General features: G+C 34.0%; 3 protein-coding genes, 1 long non-coding RNA gene and 1 pseudogene across 4 annotated transcripts; 1 reads left to right on the forward strand and 4 right to left on the reverse strand.

Moving 5' to 3' along the window:
• Nucleotides 1-4,181: 4,181 nt before the first annotated feature.
• Nucleotides 4,182-4,599, reverse strand: LOC126671630 (uncharacterized). Its single transcript, XM_050365412.2, has one exon. It carries the CDS (start codon nt 4,596-4,598, stop codon nt 4,278-4,280), a length of 321 nt encoding a protein of 106 aa, XP_050221369.2. The 5' UTR covers nt 4,599; the 3' UTR covers nt 4,182-4,277.
• A 335-nt stretch (nt 4,600-4,934) lies between these two features.
• Nucleotides 4,935-5,289, reverse strand: LOC130015241 (agamous-like MADS-box protein AGL62). Its single transcript, XM_056105005.1, has one exon. It carries the CDS (start codon nt 5,280-5,282, stop codon nt 4,935-4,937), a length of 348 nt encoding a protein of 115 aa, XP_055960980.1. The 5' UTR covers nt 5,283-5,289.
• A 5,616-nt stretch (nt 5,290-10,905) lies between these two features.
• On the forward strand, nt 10,906-11,858 carry LOC126672249 (metalloendoproteinase 3-MMP-like). Its single transcript, XM_050366198.2, has one exon. It carries the CDS (start codon nt 10,906-10,908, stop codon nt 11,818-11,820), a length of 915 nt encoding a protein of 304 aa, XP_050222155.1. The 3' UTR covers nt 11,821-11,858.
• A 2,190-nt stretch (nt 11,859-14,048) lies between these two features.
• On the reverse strand, nt 14,049-14,913 carry LOC126675169 (metalloendoproteinase 2-MMP-like; annotated as a pseudogene).
• A 73-nt stretch (nt 14,914-14,986) lies between these two features.
• Nucleotides 14,987-15,971, reverse strand: LOC126675170 (uncharacterized). Its single transcript, XR_007639691.2, has 3 exons — nt 15,781-15,971; nt 15,142-15,191; nt 14,987-15,061 (listed from the first exon to the last, which is right to left on the reverse strand). It is a non-coding gene; the product is annotated as an uncharacterized LOC126675170 (long non-coding RNA).
• Nucleotides 15,972-26,285: the final 10,314 nt, after the last annotated feature.

A 26,285-nucleotide genomic window follows, 5' to 3' on the forward strand; every position in this document is an offset into this window, starting at 1 on the left:
GACTATTGTTCTTGCATAAAATCAAAGGAATCTGAGGCGGAGACTGAATTGACTCTGAAGGTTTAAGGGTATCCCTAGGTGAGCCAGGGATTTTCTTGCTGTCAGTTAACTCTGAAGGTTTAAGGGCATCCCCAGGTGAGCCAGGGATTTTCTTGCTGTCAGTTAACTCTGAAGGTTTAAGGGTATCCCTAGACGAGCCAGGGATTTTCTTGCTGTCTAAAAGGGTATCTCTTCCGGCTGAAGAGATTTGTTTGCTGTTTAAAGAATCAGAAATATGAGAAAAGGAAGAAGATGAATGAGTAGAAGAAGATGTAGTAGAAGAAGATGTAGTAGGTGTAGCGGGATTGCCGGGTTTAGCAGCAGACATATTTTCAGAACTGGAATCCAGTTCATCTTCCGGAGCAAGTGAGTCAGAATCAGAGCTATAGTTCTCTGAATAAACTGAGACCCTAAGGTCAGTTTCCAGAATTTGAATCATGAATATTTTTCCTTTGAATTCTATCTTCTTAGTAAGATTGATGTGGGCTCCTTTGATAGAGACAAGGACAGCCCCCACATCCAGCCTCTCTTTTAAAATAACATCACGATGAACCGTAATCGACTCACCTATCGAATTACCCATGAACATAAAGAAATCTTCACTCCATAAAGAAAGGGGGACACCTGAGATATTCACCCATGCTAACCTATTGAACGATTTCTCAAAATTCGCAGCTTTGCAAATCCCTTGTAAAAAACCATCTTTAGCTCCAAGTCTGTTTTGGAAGAAAGAGTCAGCATCTTCCAAGTTAAGGAAAGTAATTAACATGTCAGATCCCCCAAGAATGAAAAGTTTCTCAAAATTAATATTCTGCTTGGATAAAAAATCTCCTAGAGAAGTGATTGATTTCACCGAATCCATGCAAACTGCAATAGAACGTGAAATCCAATCATCGTTCAATCCTGCTTTTTGGTAAGATAACAACGGAATAATTGGTTTGGGTTTGTTGCTGATCACATCTGCATAACTTCTGTTATCCCTGTTTGCAGGAATGACTGGATGTTCCTTCTCCGGAGCAATTGCTTGACGAGGTGTGGTTGGGTTTGATGCGGCTGTCAGTTTTGTAAATGGCTATGGAAACCTAGCAACGAATGCACGTAAACTGTATTTCCCAATAGAAATAATATTAATCCTTGATAAAATCCAATCAATGTCCAGTTGCGAATCGATACGTAAAAATCCAAAACAACGATTCGCCGAATTAAGTTTCCTTGCAATTGAAATCCTTCCGAATAAATTGTACTTCTCGAAAGCGATTTGAAGGTTGAGATGATTCCAAGACCTAGGAAAGTTTTCGAAATAGATAACATGGTTAAGAGGAAGGCCAGGGTTAAGGTTGGAGATTTGGTGGGGTTTAGGGTTTTGGTGGGGTTTAGGGTTTTGGGAGGTAGAAGGCATCATTTTTTGTGAGTTTCTTCAACGGCTGAAATAATGAGTAACTTATCTGTTTGAAAACGGTTAGTAGGACGTATTAAACATCTAATGACATAATTATTATCCAACACATATTAGGATAAATTAAAATCCTAAATTGATTAGAATTTTAAAAATAATCCTAACTAACATATGTCAATTAAAAAAAATTACTTTTAAGTCAATGAAAAATAAAGTTGTATAATTTTCTTCTTATTCGACATAAAAATAAATTTTTTTTTTTAATTTGTCAAAATATTTGTAAAATAAATTATTAAATTAAGAATCACTTCCTTTTACTCTTATATCATTTCATTGATTGTGTAAGGATGGAGAGATGCTGCTCTTTTATGTTAGTTCGTTTGAATATTAGGGTTTTCTTTAGATTTTGCCTTTATTTACCAGAAAGGATAGATTTTGTCCTTGTTTATGGAATAAGCTACTTGGAAAGATTAATTTCACTAGTATTATCACATTTTATTGGAATGCCAGATAATGTAGACCATAGTCCATTAATTGTTACTTCATTTAAAAAATTTGAACACAAGAGCAACCTGCCTCTACATACACGGGCTCCGCAGATGATAAAGCCACACAAACTTGTTTTTTTACTGCTTCAAGAGATCAAACTTTGCCCCAAAAATTGGCATGTACTTGAAATACTCTTCTAATCAAAAAACAACCGCTGTAGTTAGCGTTAGATTAAGCAAGTATCTTAAGGTCAACGTTTTTGAATCACAATATACCTTAGTGCAAAGTGTCATTCAAATATTCAAAGATACATTTAACACCATGCAAAATGAGATTCCTTATGGTAATGCTTGAAAACTGGTACATAAATAAATACTAAACATGATATCAGGTCTACTTACGATAAGATAAAGAAGTGTTCCTATCATATATCTCTTTACATTGTATTATTGATGAATTTATCTGATTCAAACTTGTCCAATTTAATTGTGAGCTAATAACAACGTCAGATCTATTATCTCTTACAAAGAACAATTAAATAAAATTGATATGAATTAGATTTGTAAGGCATTAAAAACCCATATCAAAGCAATATTTTAGGTTGTTTGTTATCATTGTTAACTTCTTTTATGTAGTATTTTCAGTTTTTATTAATTTAATTTAAAATACAAAAACATCATATATTCGATAGCTCAAATAATAGTTTAGCTAACTATTTTGGTATTAGATTCATTCCTCCTGAATTCGAAACTCTACTTACTCTTTAGTATTTAATCATGATATTATACGCTTGTGATTTTGTACATCAGATGAACAAGTAACTGTAACACAAACCGAAAACTGGGAATAAAACGTTTCTCACAGACGGAGCCAAGTGATTTAAATTACTGAAGCACCTTATGAGCTCTGAGTAACCTAGCAATTGAGAAGAAACAAAAGTCAAATGGAACACCAGTGGGGTTCACGAGCTGTTCGTTACGACACTCAAGTCAGTTTTGCGAGGGAAGAAAAAAAAGAGAAAAAAAATGTATAATATTGCGGATAGAATAAGTACCTTTAGGGTTACACATAAGGTGGTTTATAAAGACCTATGCATGAAACTTTTGAGATTCTCTTTTCTTGGTCCCCACTTTCTATTAGCTGAGGTGGCACATTTGGTTATGTCTCGAGCTGTGTGTTATATGCGTGCAACGCGAGAGACCTCATGTGTTAGAAAATCTTCTATGGTCCTCAAAAGTTGTTAGGTATGCATGCTCCCCAAGATACTAGCTATATGCTTTATCTTGGTTACCCTACTGAGTATGTGCCGATTACTATTTGGTATCTTGGGTGAACGAACAGGTTCCTACCAGGATACTATATGTGTGCTTTATCTTGGTATATCTGTTTAGAGTATGATAGTTATTGTTTGACTTAGTGACGTTACATGTTAGTAAGGTTGCTTCGCCTCTATGATATGTTATCACAACATTATCAGCATGTATTTATCTTAAATATTTAATCTTATTGACAAAAAACGAGTCGGACAAAGACCTTTGTTTTTATTACAGCTATATAAACTATTAAAAACGAGTAAATATGCACATGAGGAATTGGCCTAATGGCCAGGTCTTTATAGTGCGTGAGGTTGGGGGTTCGACCTCGACTCTCCCTTAGACCGTGGTTTGTCTGTTTATATTAGAAAAATTTGCGGGAGTAATTAATTATTAATTGGTGGGAATGTGACAATCCACCCACATGCTTATAAGAGTGTTTAGATTCAACCATAACCTAATAACTAGAACTAGTTAATAGGTGGTTGAACCTTTACACTTATAAACTCATTTATATTTGTTCTCCTAAGCGATGTGGGATTATCTTTAACAGGTTAACAAAATGAATTTAGTACTAGCTAATCTCCACTAACAACTATCTCTGCTAAAAGAAACAAAGAGTAAATATCACAGTTGTTTTTATGTGTGAATAATTTAGATTGTCATTTATCCAACATTTTCTCACGTATACTGGTTTTGTTTAGTACTAATATATGAAAAAGCATTATAAGAAATGTTTGAATTTACAATTTGGTGAGATTTCTATTTGCCTGGTTTATTGGTACTCGTTAGTTTTTGTTTGGTGTAACAAAGATATTATTCATATTGCAATCAACATAAAAACTAAAAGTCTCTATAGCTCAATGGCAGAGCGTGCTGTAGTATTCTACACAGGGACCTCTTTTTTCTTTTAACGATAATATATATGATATGGATGCGTTTGTTTTTGTTTTTTTTGACCATATGGCAAATGGTTGTGGTCCCTTTCAGACAATGAAATATATACAAATCAACCAAATCAACAACACAATCAATAGACTTCAGAAAAATCCTCGTCCATATGCAAGATTTGCATACTGATCATAAGGCGCTATGTTCGCAGTGAATCCGCCATTTTTGGGACCGAAAGGAATAAGTGATCTATTGGTAGTTGTTGTTGGAGCATAAAATTGATGATTATTTGCTGCTTGAAATAGAAGCTGCTCGGCTTGCTTTTTCACATTCTGCTTTAGCATCTCTAGAGATGTTCTCAGTTGCTTGAGCTGAGTCGAGTCGAGTTGTTCTATTGGAGATTCATACCAGTGCTGAGCTTGGCTAATTTTCCTTGTCTGATCTAGCTCTTCTCCTCTCTGCTTCTCCATTTCCAATTGGCTTACAGTCTAGTGCGGAATTCATTAGTATTAGATTGATAAGATTTAAGGGATAAATACTATAATCACTAAGAAAAATTATTGCACACTACCGAATTGGTAATTTGGTTCGGTTTGATTGATATAATAATAATAAATTTTGATTTTTTGACTCGGTTCTATTGTAGATAAAAATAAATTTTAGTGCAAATCAAATCAAATTGAAAAATCAATCCAACTGAGTAGTGTTTTGCCTACCGACACTGCTCTTTTCTAGTGTCCTTATAAAACGTTTTTAGTTTAAAATCGAACTAAAATACTAAAGAGTGAAAGTAATAATCGAGGATGTTAAGAACAATTAAGGGTGTATAAATAAACCTGAGTAAGTTGAAGATTGAGGTCGCGAACTCTAGCATTGCGATGAGCTTCAATAAGTTGCATAGTTCCACAAAATTGCGGGGAGTTTCTCGAGAGAAAACGATCAACAACAATATCGACGCAAGGGTGACCGTAAGAAAAAACTTTCTTTCCGGGCGAAAAGACTACAATAGCAATCTCTGCTCCACAAAGAGTGGAAAGTTCACTAGCTTTCTTGAAAACTCCGTACCTACGTTTAGAAAACGTTACTAAACGATTACTCTCTTTTGAGATTCTCACCATCTCCAATTTTTGCCGACCTTTACTTCTTCTCGACATGGCTAGATACACTCAGAAAAGTACGAAAAGAAAACGATTTTTTGAATGATTTTGATTGTTTCACAGAAAGAAAATGAATTAGTATATATAGGATGTTGTAGTTTGTTGATTTTGATTATCTATGCTGTCTGTGTTTTTGATAACAATTCCAAGTATATTGCCGAGTTATTACATTACTAGATTTGGAGGTTTAAGAATCTTGTTAGGGCTTAACATATATGGTATAATCATAACATATAATTAAGGATTATTGCTGTTCTTCTTCATAATATTTGATCCACGACTAGATACAATGAAGATTGGATGGATAAATGATTTGCATATTCTTGTTGATTATGCTAGTTTTCTTATTGGTTTTAACTAACGGTATCAAGTAGTGTTTTTTAAAAATTAAACCCGTGTGCCGAACCGGTAAGACACACCGGTTTATGGTTTGACTGTTTTAACTAGTTTAATCACTGATTGAACCGCTCGAATACAAATATAAATATTTATGACTATATCATAACTATATATATTTTTAATAGTTAGAGAGGGAAAGCGCTTCTAGAAAGAATTGAACTAACTACTTCGGAGTTTGCTAACGAATGCTCATACCATTCGAACTATTGCTCGTTTGTATATATAAAAAGTTATGAAACGTTATATATGAGTTTATAGTTTTAAAATTGATAAACAAATAGTTATAATCAAATTTATGAAAACCAGCCGATTTTTATAGTTTAATCGGTTCTTACAGTTTTTGCGGTTTCAAGGCAGTTGAACCACATCAATGGTTTTAAGAGGAACTGAACTAGACTAATCTTCAGTCTGCAGTCGAATCGGTTGAATGGCCGGTCCGGTTCTTCTTTTTTTTTTTATATAATTGGGGGAGGTGGAGCGCTTGTGGCAGGAATTGAACTCACGACCTTAGCAGTTTTCTGCTGGCCGGTCCGGTTCTTAAAAATTACTTATCAATATCTATTAATACGTATTGGAAATTCTTGCAATATGTTGACGCATTGTACAGAATGCTGAAGTATGATTTGCTTCATGTTTTCTCACTTAAAATTGGAAAGTTTTTTCTTCGTCAAAATAAAAAGTTAATCCACAGAGTCTATTACAGATAATGCTTTAAGGTTACAATATTTGTAGGAAACCGACCAAATAGTTGTGTATACGTACCAACAATCATCTAAGATAATTATGGTTGGCAACCATTGGTTGCCTTTGATTTCTTATATATTTTCCCATTAATTTTAAGTGTTTGCTTTAATCCAAAACAACAATTGTCATATTTAGTTTCATTTTTTGATTCCGCTTCAGAAAAACTATTTATCGACTGTACTATTATTATGTATCGTTAAATTATTGCATTATAAATTCTGATCTATTTCAGTTCATGAAGCACTTAGCCAGACTCAAATTTTTCGTAAGAATGATATAGTGTTCAGAAAATAACATTAATATAGTTCATTTCGTCCAAATAGATTTCATAATTATTTTTGGTTTATTTAAAAATTTATTTATTATGTGTTTTTTGTTCGTGAGGAAGTATTTCAATATTCGAATCATTAAATTTATAGATAGGTACCGTACGCTCGATGTTTTAACTGGTTCAATTAAAAAAGTTGAACAGGATTTGATTAAACTAACCTAAACTATAAGATAAAATTAATTTGAAGGTTAAGACACCCCAAGGGAGATTAATATTTAAACTACTTAATTAAAACTAGCTAATTATACGGATCAAACTATAGAATCGAGAGCCTAGTCTAGTGAAACACAAATATAAAAAATCTAGTCTAACGAGATAAAATGTCTTATTTAGATAAATACTAGACTAAATAAATAGGATAATAACTAATAACTAAAAAGAATAATTAAATGCTTTTGGTTAAAATTCGAATTAGCTCATACGAGCACTTTTGGGCCAATGTAAATAGCTTTGTTTTTACAAAAATTTATAAATTTTACCATTGTTTTTGTAGATAAGTACAATTATATTTGTTTTATGGAAAAAGGACCATGTATGTTCCTAACGTTCTCCTAATGACGAGCATACAGATCGTTTTGGTTCTTACCCTGACGACGATTTCATTGTCTAGGTACATATTGAGACGATGAAAATTCTCGACGGTGAATTTTTTCGGTGGTTGAGTTTTCCGCGGTGGATTTTGCTGGGTGGTTGAGTTTTCCGGTGGTTCATTGTCTGAGTACGTACTGAGACGATAAAAAATTTTGGCTGTGAATTTTTCTGGTGGTGGATTTTACCGGGTGGTTGAGTTTCATGTGGTGGTTTATTAACTCTCTATATTTTCAAAAACTTCCCTAAATCCCCCAACCTTTATGGCGGCGCCATTCACGGCCCTTATAGACGAAAATTCTCTTTATTTTTTTACGGTTGTAAATCTAAAAAAAAATGACGGCACCAGGTGTCCACTGACACGTCACTAAATATCCAAAAAAAAAATTAAAATACCCAAAATACCCCTAAAATATTTTAATAAAACCACACTCAATCAAATCCAACCACACTCTATCAAACCCAACCCACCCGGTCAATTTATCCATCACCGTCGGCCGTCGCCGCCCTCCGCCAAAGTCAGCCGCCGCTCCGGTCATCTGTTCTTGAAGGAATAGTTGTTCCTTCAAGAACATTGAAGTAACATTACCTGAGAAGACGACCGGAGGAGTCGGATGGGTTGGGTCGGGTGGGTTGAGTTGGGTGGTGGATTGGGTTTGAATTGATGGTTTTTGTTGGGTTATAATTTTTTTTTTTCAAATATTAATTTGGGGGTATTTTGGGTTTTTCAAAAATTTATGGTATTTTGGTGACGTATCAGCTGACACGCCGCTAATTGTTTTTTTTTCATTATAGCCGCCAATAAAAGACGGCACTCAGGGGTATTTTTGTCTATAAGAACCATGAATGAGTGCCGCTATACAATTTTGGGGGTTTAGGGAAGTTTTTGAAAGTATGGATGATTTAGGAAATTTTGGGATAAAAGTCGAGGGTCGTCGGTGATTATTAGCCGTTGTTTTATGAAGTCGGTTTTCTATTTTAAATATTCCAACCCTTCTATCCATTACTTAGATTTAGATTGTGGACTATTATTTATGGCCCCTAAATTACTAGGTATAGTTTCCTTTTTTTTTTTACCTGAATACACTTTTTTTTAAACTCATATTTAATATCTCTCAACTCACATTCAAATATGAAAAATGACTAATAAAAACCTCATAAAAATATTAAAATTTAACTGAGAAAGAGATAAAATACCTGATAAAATTTTTTTTTAATTTTTTTTAGAATTTTTTTTGGGATGTCTCCGGATTGCGTCCCACTATATTGTGGGACGTCCACATTTTGCGTCCCGCCATATGGTTGGATGTTTGCACAAGACATCCCACCATAACAAAGATGAGATGTAAAATGTGGACGTCCCACATATTGGGACACAATCCGGAGACGTTCTAAAAAAAAGATTTAAAAAAAAATTAAAACAATTATATTGAATTTTTTTTCGGAATCCTAATTCTTGTTGTCTAACAAATTGAAATCGTAATCAGCCATTATAATTTTTGGATTGGAATAAGATTGTGAGGAAAAAAATTATTATGTTTTGGTTAAAGAGAAAAAAATATTATTATTATAGCTTTTAATATAATATTGATTAGTTAAAAGAAAAAATATATTAGTCATCAACTCTATTTAAATTTTTAGTAGAAATTTAGAAAAATGAAATTAATTTTTTATAAATAATAAGTATATTAATTTTTTTTATGAATAATAAGTATATAGCTTTTTTTTAATAAGTATATTAACTCAAAGTTTTCATACAAGAAGTGGCACATTCAAAGTAGCACACTAGAGACTACGACTTAGAGAAAAGACCAAACACCAAAACAAGTCAAGATCCGGAAAATGAAATTAAATATTTGAAACAACATTAACATTCATTTAAGAATTTTAAACGAAATTAACAAGAGTTATTTAATTTCGTCTTAAAATTGATGACTATTCCTTAAATCATAATTTCTATTTTCCGGATCATATTAAATCCTATAAATAGGATGAGAACCATGATCATAAAATAGTACATTGATCCCAGCCAAGTGCCTTTCTCTAACTTACTATTATTTGATGAGAACCTATTTTCAGCATTTCATTCACTCTGCTATTTCTCCTCATTAATCTGGATAATTGATCCTGAAGATTACTGGACTTTCGAATTTTTTCATTTCAGTCACTAAACTATTTATTTTTTCATTTTAATCACTGGACTTTCATTTTGGTATTTTCCGGCCAAAAATGCTTAGGTGGCAGCCGGAATTAATTTTTTTTAACCTGAAAACTTGCCATATATGGATTATTTGATCTAAAAACTCATTTTCAAAGTGAAATTATATATATGTGATAAATTTTCAAAGTAAAACTTGTAAAATCCGGTTGTCACATGTCAACTTCCGGCTGCCACCTAAGCATTTTTGGCCTGAAATACAAAAATAAAAAAAATGAAAGTTCAGTGATCAAAATGAAAAAAAATAGTTTAGTAACTAAAATGAAAAAATTCGAAAGTTCAATGACGGTCAGAATCAATTACCCCATTAATATTCTTTTCCATGAATTTTTAGCACACTCTAAACAAGGAAAAATATCAATTTACCTCTTAATTATATCAAAGGAGCAAATTAAAAATAAAATTGACGGTCTAATTTTTTTTTTTGACAAGTGAGGGTCTAATTGATAAGAATTAAAAATATTTTTTTTTAATAATTAAAAAAATGGAGAGCTTGTGGGAAAAATCAAATTCACAACCTAACAGATTTTTGTCCAGCGCTTATTTCATTTGAACTATACCTTATTTGGTATGTGTGTGTATGTGTGTGTATATATATGTATTTTGATGAATAAGTATGTACATTAAGCTCCATGAACAGGCAAAAACTAATAATACAATGCTTTCATATAAAAATAGCAGACTATTAGTGACACACTATACGCTACAACTTCGAGAGTTAGTCAAAAGAATCACAAGTTAGAGAAAAGAATATAAAAAGGATTTCTGTAGAAATCCTATTAATACATTTAAAAGTAAAACATGCCTTATTGAAAAGCTGAAGATGACACCCTTTTTTAAATTCTCTTTATCCTGAAAAATCCTGCCGTTTTTACACTCCCACACACACACACACACACATATATATATATATATCAATTTACCTCTTAACGTTTTATTTTTATTTTATATCAGTTAACATTAATTCATTTTTACTTAATCATACTACTATAAAATAGAAAAACTATAGCACAAGTTTTGACTGCATGTTAATGTAATTGTAACACAAATTAATATTGCAAATCATAATTATTTCAATCATCACAAATACATTAAAATGGTTAAGGACTCAATTAAAGAAAGTTCATGAAAGAAAAAGAAAGTTCATGAAAATATACACATTCATGTAAACAATTCTTTTTTGATGAATTGCATGTAAACAAAATAGAACAAAGAATTGTTGAATTTCGTTTTAAAATTGACAACTAAACTTCGTAAACCATAAATTATCTTTTTCCTGACCATATTATACCTTATAAATAGAAATTCTGAACCATAAGCAAGAACATTATTATATGATCATGGCATCTAAACCTATTTCCATTATTCTATTCACCTTGCTAATTCTTCTCTTTAATCTTCTTTTTCATGAAGCTTTAGCACACTCCAAACATGAAAAATTACCAGCATTTGATTTCCTTAATAATATTAAAGGATCTCATAAAGGTGACGAGAGTCAAGCTATCCATTACCTCAAAATGTATCTTGAACATTTTGGTTACTTAAATTACAAAAATAAATCCAATGTGGAAGATGATCATTTTGATGATGATCTAGAGTCTGCCCTCAAAACATATCAACTCAATTACCATTTAAACGTCACCGGAATATTAGATTCCGATACAGTTTCAAAGATGGTTGCGCCTAGATGCGGGGTTCCCGACATCATCAACGGCAACACTAGAATGAAATCCACCAAGGACCGGACCACTTTACATATAATATCTAAATATTCATTCTTTCCAGGAAATCTCAAATGGCGATCTTCTAAGTATAATCTAACCTACGGATTTTACCCTAAGACTCCGACTCAAGCCGTGCAACCTGTCGCGAAAGCGTTCAAAACATGGGCGGATAACACCCATTTCAGGTTTGCTAGGGTTCAGAACTATCGATACGCGGATTTGAAAATAGGGTTTTTTAAGCGGCACCATGGGGATGGGGCGCCTTTCGATGGCCCTGGCGGAGTTCTTGCTCACGCTTTTGCACCGGAAGACGGAAGGTTTCACTATGATGGTGATGAGTCATGGTCAGTAGATGTAGAAGAAGATGCGTTTCATATAGAGACGGTTGCGTTGCATGAAATAGGGCATCTTCTTGGACTTGGACATAGCTCAATTGAGGATGCTATTATGTACCCTTCTTTGCCTCCTGGAACTATCAAGGGTTTGGATACAGATGATATTCAAGGAATTCAAGATCTCTATGATGTTTGATTGGCCATTAAGGGTTAAATATTTTAGGGCTACTAAACTATATACTCCCTCCGTCCCGTTTAAGAAGTCCCATATTCTATTTTGGGATGTCCCATTTAAAAAGTCCCATTACTATTTTTAGAATATTTTTCCATTGAATACCCCATTTTACCCTTATTTTAGTTATCTTAAAAGAGCTCTATGGAAAATTCCACTATCATTAATAGGGGCAAAACATGAAAAAACATGAAAAGATAAGAATAATTAATGTTTTCTTAATCTGTGTGTAAAGTCAAATGGGACTTCTAAAGTGGGACGGAGGGAGTATTTTTTATCAAAAAGTTAGCGACGTTTCATTTGTTATATTTTACTAATTAAACTTCTATTTTCCCACAACAGGAGGTTACATAATCGAATTTCGGAAAATACTTGTTTATGTGGCCGGCGGATTGCCTACATGGCAAAGATGGATACCCAATTATATGTTAGCCGCAAAAACAAATATTAGCCAATAATTAATTAGATAATCTCCCGTTGTGGCAAATGGAATTTCGGCAAGTAAAATATAATAAATAAAAAGGTTATCATCATTTCATAAAAAAATATATAAATATTTAACACGACATTTAGGTTTATTAAAATTCCACAAAAAAGTTACCTTATTAAGTCTGATGTACTGGATAATCCAAGGCTGGATTTTAACTAGTTTGAAGTGGGTATTAAAAAATTTATCGACCAAATGTAAACTGTTATGTGTACTAAAATTTTATCGACTAAACTTGCTTATCTAACCCAGAAGTAGTGGGAAAAAATTACCTATCACACACTTAAGTCTACGGAACCGAAAAGAAAAAAAACAATTAACCTAACTGAGCAGTTATAGAATCTGGATTGTTTTAGCTTGAAAATATAAATTGTTTTGCGTGGAATCAACCGAGTTTGGTCCTTATTTGACCGGAACACCTACCAGGGGCGGAAATTTATTTCTAAAGTGATAAAAGAGCATCAAAAAACTCCACAAAGACAGACAATATAAAGGCCATTTAACTTCTTTAACACTGGGTTTTCATTATAAAAAAATCGATTCAGTTCGGTTTAGTTTGGTTTGATTTATTATTATAAAAAAATTGGTTTTTTCGTTCGGTCCAATTTAGGACATATTTTTTTATTAAATTCTAATGAATACCAATCCGAGATAATCAAGCCATAACTAACTTTGGTTTTTGAAAAGATTAATTCCTTATTCAATTATGTTTTGAAAAAAATGAAAAACTTTGATTTGGTTTTGTTTAGAAAAAATTCGGATCAGTACAGTTCGATTCGATATTATAAAAATTTGGGTTCTTTTATTTTGTTCGAATGTGGACATAAATTTTTTAGTTAAGTTTTAATGTAAACTAAATCGAAAAAACCGAGGTAAAACTGACCTAACTGCCAGTTTGTTTTGGTTTGAATAAAATAATTCTTTAAAATATAGGTTTAACTGAGTTTAAAAAAATGAAATTTTTGGTGCAATTTGGTTCTAAAAGATTATTTCAGTTCAGTTTATATGTCACATTTTTTAATTTTTTTAGTTCGGTTCAATTTTGGACAAAAAACTTTAGTTAAGTTCTAATTTAAATTGAACAAATAGCCGATCAAACCAGTCAGTTCGGTTTGGTTTATAAAAATTAATTTATATAAATTTTGGTCCAGTTGATTTTAGAAAAATAAAAAGTTTTCGTTGGGTTTGATTTTGAAAAAAAAAACAATTTTGGTTTTATTTGGTTTGATTTTATGAAAGTTTAGTTTTTCAGATCGATTTTTAGCATAAAAAATTTGGTTAAGTTCTAATACAAAATGAACCATAATGATTGTCCAAATTTTATTTGGTTTGAAAAAAATATACTTCTTTCAAAATTTCAATCTCTTCTATTTTTGAAAAAAAAAATTAATTTGGTTTGCCCTATTTTTTTTTGTTTAAATGGTATAGTTCGTTTTAAACATTTAAGTAACCAACTAAATATTAAAAAATGGTATAGTTCGGTTTAATTTAAATTTGAGTAACCAGCTAAAATTTAGATTTCATTAATTTAGATTTAGATATTATTAATATTAAAAAATGGTATACTGTAGTTCTGTTTAATTTAAATTTGAGTAACTAACTAAAAATTTAGAAGTTTTTCATAAATAGAGTATATATAAGAAGCATCATTCATCATAATTATTCCGGGTTGTAACAGAACAAACAGAAAGGAAATAAACTAGTTTCATACATTATATAAAATATGAATTCCTTGAATATCGTCCCTGTGTAAACCCTTTGTTAACTCCTGCAGAAATTTCAGGATACATAATAGTACCCTCAATTGAACTATGTCCAAGTCCAAGGAGATGCCCTATTTCATGCAATGCAACAGTTTCCAAGTCCAAAGCGCCTCGAGTTGCACCAACTGCCCATCGCTCATCACCATCATAATGAAACCTTCCGTCCTGAGGTGCAAAAGCATGAGCAATAATTCCACCGCGCCCGTCAAAATCATGCTCATCTCCGTGGTTTTTTCTGCCAAACCCAATTTTAATGTCTGCATCTCTAGGATTTTGAACCATAGAAAATCCGAAATGAGTATTACCCGCCTATGTTCGAAATGCTCTTGAAACTGGATTTTTGACTTGATTCGGAGTTCCAGGAAGAAAGGCGTAGGTGCGAGAGTACTTCGAAGCTGGCCATTTAGGGTTACGCGGTGTTCCGTTGATTATATCTGCAACCCCACATCTAGGCATAATCATCTCCGATACTGTCTCAGAATCTAAGAATCCAGTGACATTTAAATGGTAGTTGAGTTGGTAGGTTTTGACGGCGGACTCCAATATATCGTCAAAATCATCATTGGTTGAATGTGATTGATTAATTTTGTTGTTCAGATAGCCAAAATTATGGAGGTAGGTTTTGAGCTTTTGTATGCCTTTAACCTTGTCTCCCTTATGGCATCCATGAAGATGCTTAAGGAAATCAAAACCAGATAATTTTTCATCTTTTAAGAGTTTGCAGTGTGCTAAAGTTGGGTGAGACAGAAGAGAAATAAGCAAAATTAAAGTGAAGAATGAAAAGAAGAGACAAGCTTTTGACGACATTAGAAGTGCCATGAACATCAAATCAAAATCTTCAAATTGATAAAAAATGGAATGAAGATTGTGGGATTCAGACCTTATTAGCTGTTTGCATTTTGGACATTTCTTCCCGCATTTATTAGGGGCAGATCTTAAGCATTTCTTACGGAAACTACAAACAAAGATCGAACAAAATCAGTACTAAATTGATCAATATTTTCTCAAAACTAAAAATTAAAAATTCTAATTTACCTGGGTCCACAAGAAGTGGTGCTAGGTTCAAAGCAAATCTCCAAACAAGTCTACACAACATCAAAACTTCATTCAAAACAATAAAATTGTAACCTTAGTAAAGTACAAGAGATCAAACAAACTCTTACTGCACAAGACAACTCTTCTTTAAGTCAGTGATATGTTATGCCAGTGTCCATTACTGCAAAATGCAAGTAAATCTCTCGATTACTTCAACCTATTAATTGTTCTATAATTAACTAGCATTTAAACTGCAATTAATTATGTTTTTCAAGTTATAATCGTTGCAATTAGAGATCAAAATCGGATTTTAAGCTGACAAAACCTAAATACTTCAAATAATTAATTTTAGGGTTAACAAATCGCAACATAAACATAAAATCCAATGAACTCACAAATCAATTGTAATAAACAAAATGTTGAATATTAATTGTGATGGAAATCCCATATTGGAAAGATATGAGTAGAATGTGGAATATATAAGTGGGATGCCTACCAAACCCATTACTTTAGGGTTTTGGGTTTAATGTGGTGTCCGGCCCACGGTTATATGGTTCACAATCTGGGTCTCATGAATGTATTCTCCCATACATTGCGCTCAATTTGGACCAACACAAAATAATAAGACTAGATTCATACCTTGCGAGAGAGTTCATGTAAAAATCAACGCATCTAAAACAAAACAAAAGGTAAATCCAGGTTAGTGAGTACAAATTATTGCGAGTGAGAACAAGGATAATAGAAATAGAGACATCAGTGAGAGTTTTACTTGAGAGAGAGATTTTTAGAGAGATTTGTTTGAGAAAATGAGAGAGTTTTTGATTAAACCCTAAAAAGATAGCGTTGCACAAGAGAGATGCAACAGAGAGTCGATAGAAAATTTTGATTATCTAATTTCGTAGGGTAACATCATCATTTTTGTACTGTAAAAGTTTTGGACTCTTCCCTATTTATCAATCTGTTTCAAAATCAGAGAATATGGATGAAGCTTAAGTTGTTTACTGATTGTAGATTTGTATTGGTTTGATTATTTTAGAGTCTGATTAAGTTATTTACTGATTTTAAATAATTTATTGTTTATTAGGAGTTATAATACAGTCGAAAATATAATTTGAAATGAGATAATAAAAAGCAACAGTTTAAAAGTGTTGCTAGATTTAGTTAAACTGTTGCATTTTGTTAGTGTAATGCAACAGTTTTCCATATTTGTTGTCTTATGTTGTAAATTTTTGAATTTTATTAGTTTTTTTGGAACGGTTGTTAACCGTAACGTTTCTGTTGCCTTATATATACTATTGCAACAGTATTGAAAGTGTTGCTTCACTAGTGTTGCTGAATGTGGCTTATGTGGTAGTGGCATATTCAACTCTCGTAGTAATTTGGTACATTAAATTCTTGATTTTTGATGCCAATTTATAGGCTCATGATTAAGTTCTACATTCTTGTATTTGCTACATGAAATTCTTCATTATGTATTAAAGTGCTCAATACAAAATGCATGAGAGAATACTATTTTTATGTCTTATTCTACTGAATTGGTTAAGTGTCGATTCAAACAGGTATGTTGCAATAAGATCACATGTTATTTATGAGAAAATTTACCCTTTTCTATAGATAAATACACTTTTATATCAGCAATTATTTTAGAGGAGGCACGTATTGATGTTATCTCTGTTTTTATATCATAAAGAAATAATGTTTGAGCAAGAATCTTAGTCTTAGGAGCATGCTAAAAGAATATATCTGAGAATATTTTTTGTATATTGATTTTATAATGATGTACAGAGGTAGTTAATAAATAAGCACATAAACATTTGTACATAAATGAACAACTAAGCTAACGTACGATAGGTTCATAAGATTAGAATACATAACAAAACTATGACAAGTTGTGCTCTGATACCTTGCAGTCATCATCATTTTCTGTTGAAAGTAAAAATTGTTCAAACAAATCTAACTAATTTAAAATAATTTTTCATTCCTGAATGTTTGAGTTATAAATAATGTCTGATCAAAATAGATGATTTTTAATACGTAAGGCTTGTTATAATAAAACAAATAGGTTTTCTAAATTAAAATTATTTTCACTATAAGAGTTGAGCGGATAAAACTCATGAGAAAGGATGAAAAGAATAGAAATAAAAATATACACATTTCATAAGAGTTATAAATTGTATATTTAAAACAACGCAATAAATATTCTTTAGTTCCCACATTATAAAGTGTGTTTGACGGAAAAAAGGGGGTTATTGATTCTGGGAGTCATTGTACTTTTTTAAAGTTGCAAAATGGTCACCGAATAATATTTTGTTCCAAAATGGTCGGTGTACTTTGTGATTCGGTGACTTTTGTCTTACGTGGCTTGCCGGAAGCTTACTCACACCTTCCTTTTTGCCATGTCATTGTCGATATCACTCTTATTTTTCTACATCATCATCTTCTTCCCTTTTTTTTACATTTTCCGACAAAAAAAAAAGATGTGAGTCAGCTTCCGGCAAGCCACATAGGACAAAAGTCACCGGATTTTATTTAGTGATCGCCTGAAGTTACTAATTACAAAGTACAGTGACCATTTTGGAACAAAAAATTGTTCGGTGGCCATTTTGTAATTTTGGGAAAGTACAATGACTCCCAGAATCAATAACCCCAAAAAAAAGGTATAAAGTGTGCTGCTATTTTTATTTCTGGTGCCATATTAAAAGAATGAATATTGATATAAAAAGGACCAGATGATCATGTTAAAATGCGAACATAACAAAAGATCATAAAAAGAAATAAGTAGGAAACCCAAGCTTTTATAAGCATGAAAGAATGGGGAAAAAAATAAATGGTTAAAAACCAGTAAAACCTACACCATAACATATTTCTTGTTTTAGATTTTATTTTTTAAAATCCTGGAACATAAATAGTATATTCTATCAAATTTAACCAAATAAACATATTAATACTGCTGAACCACATAATAATAATAATAATTCTACATTCATATCACTTATAAATGAATAAATCAAACTGAGAAGATGACAGTTTCAAAGTTCATATATTGACCTGCAAATCAAAATATAAGATGGGCACCCATGTTGATTAATGACTTATTTTGGTTTCTTGTCCACAGATTGTTGAAATATTTTGGGATAATTTTCCACACGCTTTATTGATGATCAAAGCAAGTATATATACAATGTGCAGGAAATAACCGCTTTATGCCAACTGGCATTAACGACAACTAGCTAATCTAACGGTAGTTAAACTAACTATCTAACAGCAATCTAACGGCTAGTAACAGCTAATACAAGCTGAAAAACATCAAGAGAAAAGATAAATAAACTCCAATAGCCTCCCTCAAGCTGCATACACATTGTGAATGCCAAGCTTGGATATAGCAATCTGAAAATCAGAGGGAGATAGAGATTTGGTGAAGCAGTCAGCTAGTTGATTAGCTAAGGAAACAGGGAGAAGATGAACAACACCCTGATGAATCTTTTCTCTTATCACATGGCAATCAATCTTGATATGCTTTGTTCGTTCGTGAAAAACCGGATTGTGAGCAATGTGAATGGCTAATTGATTGTCACAATACAATAAGGCTGGCATAGAATGGGAGACTTGAAGATCAGCTAAAAGAAAGAGCTGCCATTGAAGCTCACAAGATGTTGAAGCCATTGCTCTATACTCTGCCTCAGAAGAAGATCTGGACACAGTTTGTTGCTTTTTAGAACGCCAAGATATCAAAGATGTTCCCAAGAAAATACAGATTCCAATAACTGACTTCCCTGAGTCTATAAAGCTTGCCCAATCTGAGTCTGTAAAGGCCTTAAGCTGGGAAGTATTATCAGCAGCAAAGAATAAGCCCTGTCCAGGTGCTCGCTTAAGATAGCGAAGAATTCTATGAACTTTAGAGAGATGGTTCTCAGTGGGACAATCAAGGAATTGGGACAAATGATGAACAACATACTGAAGGTCAGGTCTGGTATTACAAAGATACAACAACTTACCAATGAGTTGTCTATATGTCTGATTATCTGGAAGTAAAGGGCTGTCTCCTTTGAAATAATTAGAAGTTGAAGAGAGTGGAGAAGAAGCAGGCTTAGAATCCAGAAAACCAGAATCAGACAATAGATCAAGTGTGCATTTTCGTTGAGAGAGATTTATCCCAGACTTGGATCGAGCAACCTCAAGACCCAAAAAGAATTTTAAAGGACCAAGATCCTTTATTTGAAACGCATCATGAAGAGATTGTTTTACCTCTGAAATAAGAGCCATATTGTCACTTGCCAATATCACATCATCAACGTAAACTAGTAGAGCAACAAATGATCCATCATGAGACTTGACGAATAAAGAGGAGTCAGCTGATGACTGAGTGAATCCTTGACTAAGCAAAGCAGTTGTTAATTTGGCATTCCACATTCTGCTTGCTTGTTTGAGCCCATAGAGAGACTTAGTGAGCTTGCACACTTGAGAAGCAGAATGCGTTGGATAACCAGGTGGAGGCATCATGTAAACCTCTTCAAAGAGATCACCATGGAGAAAAGCGTTATTGACATCCAGTTGATGAATGTACCAGTTGTTAATTGCAGCAACAGCTAGAAGTGTGTGTATGGTACTCATTTTGGCAACCAGAGAGAAGGTATCTAGATAATCCAGACCATGCTGCTGTGTGTACCCTTTTGCGACTAATCTCGCCTTAAAACGCTCAATGGTGCCATCAGCTCTATGTTTCACCTTGTAAACCCATTTGCAGCCTATGGGGTGTTTTCCAAGAGGAAGATCGGTAAGGTGCCATGTTTGGTTATGCTCAGGTGCTGCAATTTCTATGTTCATTGCATCTCTCCAACATGAATGGCGAATTGCTTCATTGTATGAATGAGGTTCTTTGACAGAAGTAATCTGAAGACAGAAAGCTCTATGAACAGTAGACAAAGCATCATAAGAAAAAACTTTGTCTAAAGTGTGAGGACTAGTGACTTGAGCAACAGTAGAAGAAGTAATAGGAGTGTAAACATAATCCTGTAATCTTTGTGGTTGATTAATGGTTCTTGTTGATTTGCGAAGAGTGTTTGATGGGATAGGTGGAGTAGGAGAAGAAGGTAAAGATGAAGAAGTAGGGAGAGATGGTTCAGTATGTGGAAAAAGGTAGGGTTCATTTAGAGAAAGATCAGAAGAGGTAGAAGAAACTGGGATGGGAGTTTCAATAGTGAGGGTAGATTGTGTATAGGGAAATATAGTTTCATGAAAAACTACATCTCTAGAAACAAAAACCTTTTTAGAATTCAGATCAAACAGTTTATACCCCTTTGTTATCTCAGGAATGCTAATAAAGATGCATTTTCGTGTCCGGAGATCAAACTTAGTCCTCAACTCTGAAATGGTAGAAGCATAGCATATACACCCAAAAACTTTGAGCAAAGAGTAATTAGGAGCTGCTGTGTAAAGAAGTTCAAAAGGACTCTTATTTTGCAACAAAGGTGATGGTGTCCTGTTAATAACATAAGTAGCATGAGCTACACAATCACTCCAGAAACAGGAAGATAAAGAGGCTTGAAATTTGAATGATCTGGCAACATTCAACAGGTGCTGATGCTTTCGTTCAACAATGCTGTATTGTTGAGGAGTGTATACACAGCTGGTCTGGTGTAATATCCCTTTGGACTTATAAAAAACTGGCATAACAAATTCTATGGCATTATCAGTTCTGATACACTTAACCACTGTTTGAAATTGTGTTTCAACATATACGCAAAATTGCTGAATTAAACCTCTTGTTTCTGCCTTGGATTTAAGAAAAAAAACCCAGGTGTATCTACTATGATCATCTATAACGGTCAAAAAATATTTATAACCATTCATAGAAGGATTCCTGGTTGGTCCCCAAACATCCATATGAACCAAATCAAAAGTTTTATTACTGACAGAGTGACTTACAGGGAATGGAAGCCTTTTCTGTTTTGTAAAATGGCAAATGTCACAATAACTGTGAGAGAGAACATTAATACTTGAATCAAAAGTTTGCAGCAATCTTATTCTACCATTAGACAAGTGTCCTAATCTGTAATGCCAAAGGTCTTCCTTAGCAACTGTAACAACATTACTGATTGTTCTGCAAAAAGACTTAGAAGAGAGAGCATTAAGTTTTGGTATTTTGAGATAGTATAGTCCATGTAGTTTCTCAGCTGAACCAATCATCTTCCAATCCCTGATGTCCTGAACAAGACAACAGTTAGAATGCAAAAGCAAACATATATGAGAAAATTGGGAAGTGAGCTTGCTAGCAGAAATCAGATTGAAGGAGAATCTGGGCACAAATAGAACGTTCTGTAATGTTAAGAAATTTGGAATGGTCACACTTCCAACATGAGTGAATGAAATACTTTCTCCATTAGGTAGCTTGACAAATATGCCATTGACAGAAGAATATGAAGTAAATAACTCAAGAGAGCAAGCAATATGATCCGAGGCACCAGTGTCAATGATCCAAGTTTGTTCATTAGGTTGTATTTGTGAGCACAAACTGAAAGAATAAACAATACCTGAATTCATTGCTTCTGGTTTGACGTTACTGGTCAAAGAATTGACTCCAGCAGCAGCAACATTCTCACCATTCAAATTGTTATGTTGTATAAGACTGAGCAATTTTGCATACTGTTCAGGTGTGAAACTAGTAGACATTGATGCATCATTGTTATAGCCTCCCTGAAACTGGTAACTGTTGGTATTTGTTGAATTAGCTTGATGTACAGACTGGGTGTTGTGAGCACTTTCATTGTTCGCAGGGTAATTTCCTCTAAATCTTGGTCTGTATCCCGGGGGGAAGCCATGTTTCTTGTAACAAATATCCACAGTGTGGTTATGAAAACCACAAAAAGTGCAAGTCATCTTAGACCCTTGAGGTGCATTATAAGATCCTGGCACAAATCTTCTCTGCATGTTTGAGTTAGGTGTAAAAGGCCTTCTAGGACCTGAATAGCCAACAACATTTGCGTATATTGGACTTCCTTGGGAAGCATAATTCTGTACATCAAAATGTTCATTGTGATATCTTGGGAAAATTGATCATTGTCTGTGTGATCCTGCACTATTTCTGCATTGTTGGTAGATTGACTGTAGAATATATGTGACTCTTTTGCTTCTGGAATTTTAACTCCTAGTTGTCTCTCCTCTTGAATCACCATTGCAAACACTTTGTTTATTTCAGGCAACGGTTGCATTAACATTAGTTGTGATCTAACAGTGCTAATATTATCATTCAAACCCCTCAAAAATCTAATGACACAATCACTGTTCTGAAAATCTCTAGCAATATAAATTGCTTCACAGTTATGTGGTGGATCACATGTGCAGGTAGGTATAGTTCTTAGATTGGTCAACATAAAAATTTCAAATGCGTAAAATAATCCGAAACAGAAGAATCTCCCTGTTTTAAAGCAAATACCTCTTCTTGAAGTTCTGCAACTCTGTGCGCATCTCCTTGAGAGAACCTTTCTTTAAGATCATTCCATACATCGATTGCTTTGTCAAGCCACATAACACTTTAACGAATTGGAACTGAAAGAGTCTGAGAAATCGAAGACTGAACCATTATGTTACATCTATCCCAAATAGGATATAGCTCATCATCCTTTGGTGGAGCTTTAATAGTTCTATCAATAAATTTGTCTTTGTTCTTGGATCTTAGAGACATTCTCATTGATCTAGCCCAAGTATGATAGTTTGAACCTTTCAATGGAGTTGATACAAGAATCAACGAGGGATTTTCGTTAGGATGTAGATAATACGGACTAGAAGGTAACTCTTCAGGCTTATAAAACTGATTTGTGTGAGTATTTGTCATGATTGAAGAAGAAAAAGAGATTTCTAAGCTGTTTGGTTGCTAGGAAAATGTTGTTTGACTGTCAAGAAAAATTGTAAAGAAAATGGAAAGAAAAGATCACAAAGAAGAGATTTGGAATCGCAATGAGAAGAGGAATCAGAAAAAGTGATTTGTTTGAAGAAAAGATAATCAGAAAGAGAAAATATGCTCTGTTTGGCTAGAAAGAAAGTGATGAGAAAATGGTGAGAAAATTTTGAGTTTCTTGCTTTGATACCATGTTGAAATATTTTGGGATAATTTTCCACACACTTTATTGATGATCAAAGCAAGTATATATACAATGTGCAGGAAATAACCGCTTTATGCCAACTGGCATTAACGACAACTAGCTAATCTAACGGTAGTTAAACTAACTATCTAACATCAATCTAACGGCTAGTAACAGCTAATTGATAGGAGTAAAATACTCCTATCTTTAGGATGTCTTTTCGTATGCTTTTATGTGCTTTCACCCCACTTTTATATGGAATTGATTAGCTTATAAAGGGTGTTTATGTTTCAGGGAATCAAGAGCGTTACGAAGAGTTTTAAGGCCGGAATAGTGGAAAATGAGCGGAAGCGGAGGTCGAGTGCGAAAGAAGCTAAAGCCGGAAGCCAAAGAAGTCGACTCCCCCTTCTGAAGAGGTGTCTCGAATCGAGACATCCCACTTAAGATGTGTCTCGAATCGAGACACAAAGAGTTGAGAAGCAGATTGTTTTGCTAAGATGTGTCTCGAATCGAGACACACCTTTAAGTTGTGTGTCTCGATTCGAGACAATGATTATAAGGAGCTCAGATTTTCTTGGTTTCTTTCCTTATTGGGCCAAACATTCTAGATGGGTTGTATTTTTATTCCCTATTTTGGGTAGTACTATATAAGGACACCTTATTTTCCTTTTTTAGGGTTATGCACTAGATTTAGATTTGTAGCCCCCATTTCCTATTACTATTCTGAGAATTTTAGATACAATTGTTCTTAGTTTTATTTCCAGATTTTTGTTCTTAACTTTGGTGATTAATGCAAGATTATTATTATTCAAGCTTCATTATTATAGTTATTGTTGAATGTTTTTCTTCTACTTATTAAAGGTAATCTTTCTACATCTTAATAGTATGTTTAATTCTTGTTTAATTATTGTTTTAGTTTTGATAATGGCTAGCTAAACTCCTTAGTTTAGGGGTTGTTGATGAAGTTTGGTTGTGATTAGTTGACTAGGGTTTGGTATGGGTATTAGGGTTTGTAGTGATTTGTATGCTTAATGCCTAGGATAGATTGATCTCCTAATCCTAGGTTAAGAGGGTAATTAATTAGGCGAGAGTCACTTAATAACCCGGAATTAGCAAATCACTTAATTAGGGCTTAATCACGCGAGTGCGGTTGAGGGCTTAATTGGTTTTAGGTTAAACTTCGTGATTGGATTAAATTGTTATAATCGAAATCTAATTACGCGAGAGCGATTTAGATTTCGGGGTATTAATTTAATCGCAATTAGTTCTAATTGCGGACTCGAGAGAGCGGTTTAGGCATTTTTGAAAAACTTGACCCGAACTAATTACCATATCAATCCCGGTTAACTAGAACGTTTCAAATCGATTTAACAACCTCTAAACGCCTTTTACCTATTGTTTTATCCCGTTTATTATTTAATTGCTTTAGTTTTTAATTGCTTCAAGTGTTAATTTCGCCAGTTTTAAATTCTGTAATCATTACTATAAGTCCAATTGATCATTGCTTTCCGAATTGAATTTCCAATTACGTGTTCGCTCACTTTAAACCTCTTGTCTTCGTGGGATCGATTCCGTATTTCCGGATTACTACAAGTTAGTATTTTTGCTAACAAGTTTTTGGCGCCGTTGCCGGGGACAAGGTTGCGGTTAATTGATTGAAAGTATTGTGAAATTCGGTCGAGTTAGCGTTATTTTCTGTTTTTGGTTTATTGTTATTAATTATCTTTCGTGGTTTACACTCGGTTTTCTTGTTTTTGTTTGTGTAGGGAATTTGATTTTCGTGTATGCACAATACGCGACGAGCAAATCTACCACTAGAACCGTTCCAAGATAACCTCGGTAACTACGAAAGAGGTGTAAGAAGAAGAGCCCGTATACCCGAAGTTATGAATAACGAGGGAAACAATTATGATGAAGAGGGGAGGTTCAATCCTCTAATGGATGGAGGGGAACAACAATATCCACCCGCTCCTCCATTAGGGAATGTGAACCGACCAAGGCAACAAGACCGCCCAAGGGATGATCGACCCCAAGCGCACGCACAAGTGCCAAACCAACAAAGACAAACTTTGGGTGAGTTTTTCTTGCCGGATGTGGACAATGCAACTTTTGGATGCTTCGCAATGCCGGTTCAAGCGGCAACTTTTGAGATCAAGCCGAGTACCATTCAACTTTTGGAAAATCGTTGTGCCTTCTTTGGGTTGAGTCATGAGGATCCTAATGAGCATATCGCCAAGTTTTTGGGTGTTCTAAACACATTCAAGCTTCATGGGATAACGGCGGACCAAATTAAACTTCGGATGTTCCCTTTTTCCTTGAGGGACAAGGCTAGCATTTGGTTGCATTCTTTACCTAATGAGTCCATTCACAATTGGAGGGAGTTGGCTCAAGCCTTCCTTAACAAATATTTCCCTCATGGCAAGACTACAAAGTTGACTAAAGACATACTTGAGTTTGTCCAATTTGAAGGAGAATCACTTCATGAAGCATGGGAGCGGTTCAAGGATTTACAACGAAGTGTACCCCATCATCGGCTCAATAGAGAGCATGTTATACAAATCTTCTATGATGGGACAAATGTCACTACCCGAGCTACTATCGATGCGGCTTCGGGGGGTTCGCTTATGCAAAAGACCTACGAGGAAGCCCTTGAATTGGTGGAGAAATTGGCTGTGGTTAGTAGTACTTGGGGTCCTATGGAAAGAAGAGCACCACCTACTCAAAAGTCACTCATGACTCTTGATCAAGTGAGGGAGATGGAGTCCATAAAAGCCGCAAATGCTTCGCTTCAAGCTCAAGTGGATGCTCTCAAGAAACAAGTCGCTCCTATGCAAAGAAACGCTCCGGTGGCTTATGTTCAAGTAGGTTGTGAATTTTGTGGTGATTTTGGCCATTCGGGAGGAGAATGCCTAGTTACGGGTCAAGCCTTGAGTGAGCAAGTCAACTACATCGGGGGACAAAGGCAAGCTAATGACCCCTACTCTAACACCTACAACCCCGGATGGAGGAATCATCCAAACTTCGGGTGGAGAAATCAAGAAGGGCAAGGCAATGCTCAAGGGCCTA

This window comes from Mercurialis annua, linkage group LG3 (assembly GCF_937616625.2).
Source record: "Mercurialis annua linkage group LG3, ddMerAnnu1.2, whole genome shotgun sequence".
Taxonomy (NCBI): Eukaryota; Viridiplantae; Streptophyta; class Magnoliopsida; order Malpighiales; family Euphorbiaceae; genus Mercurialis; species Mercurialis annua.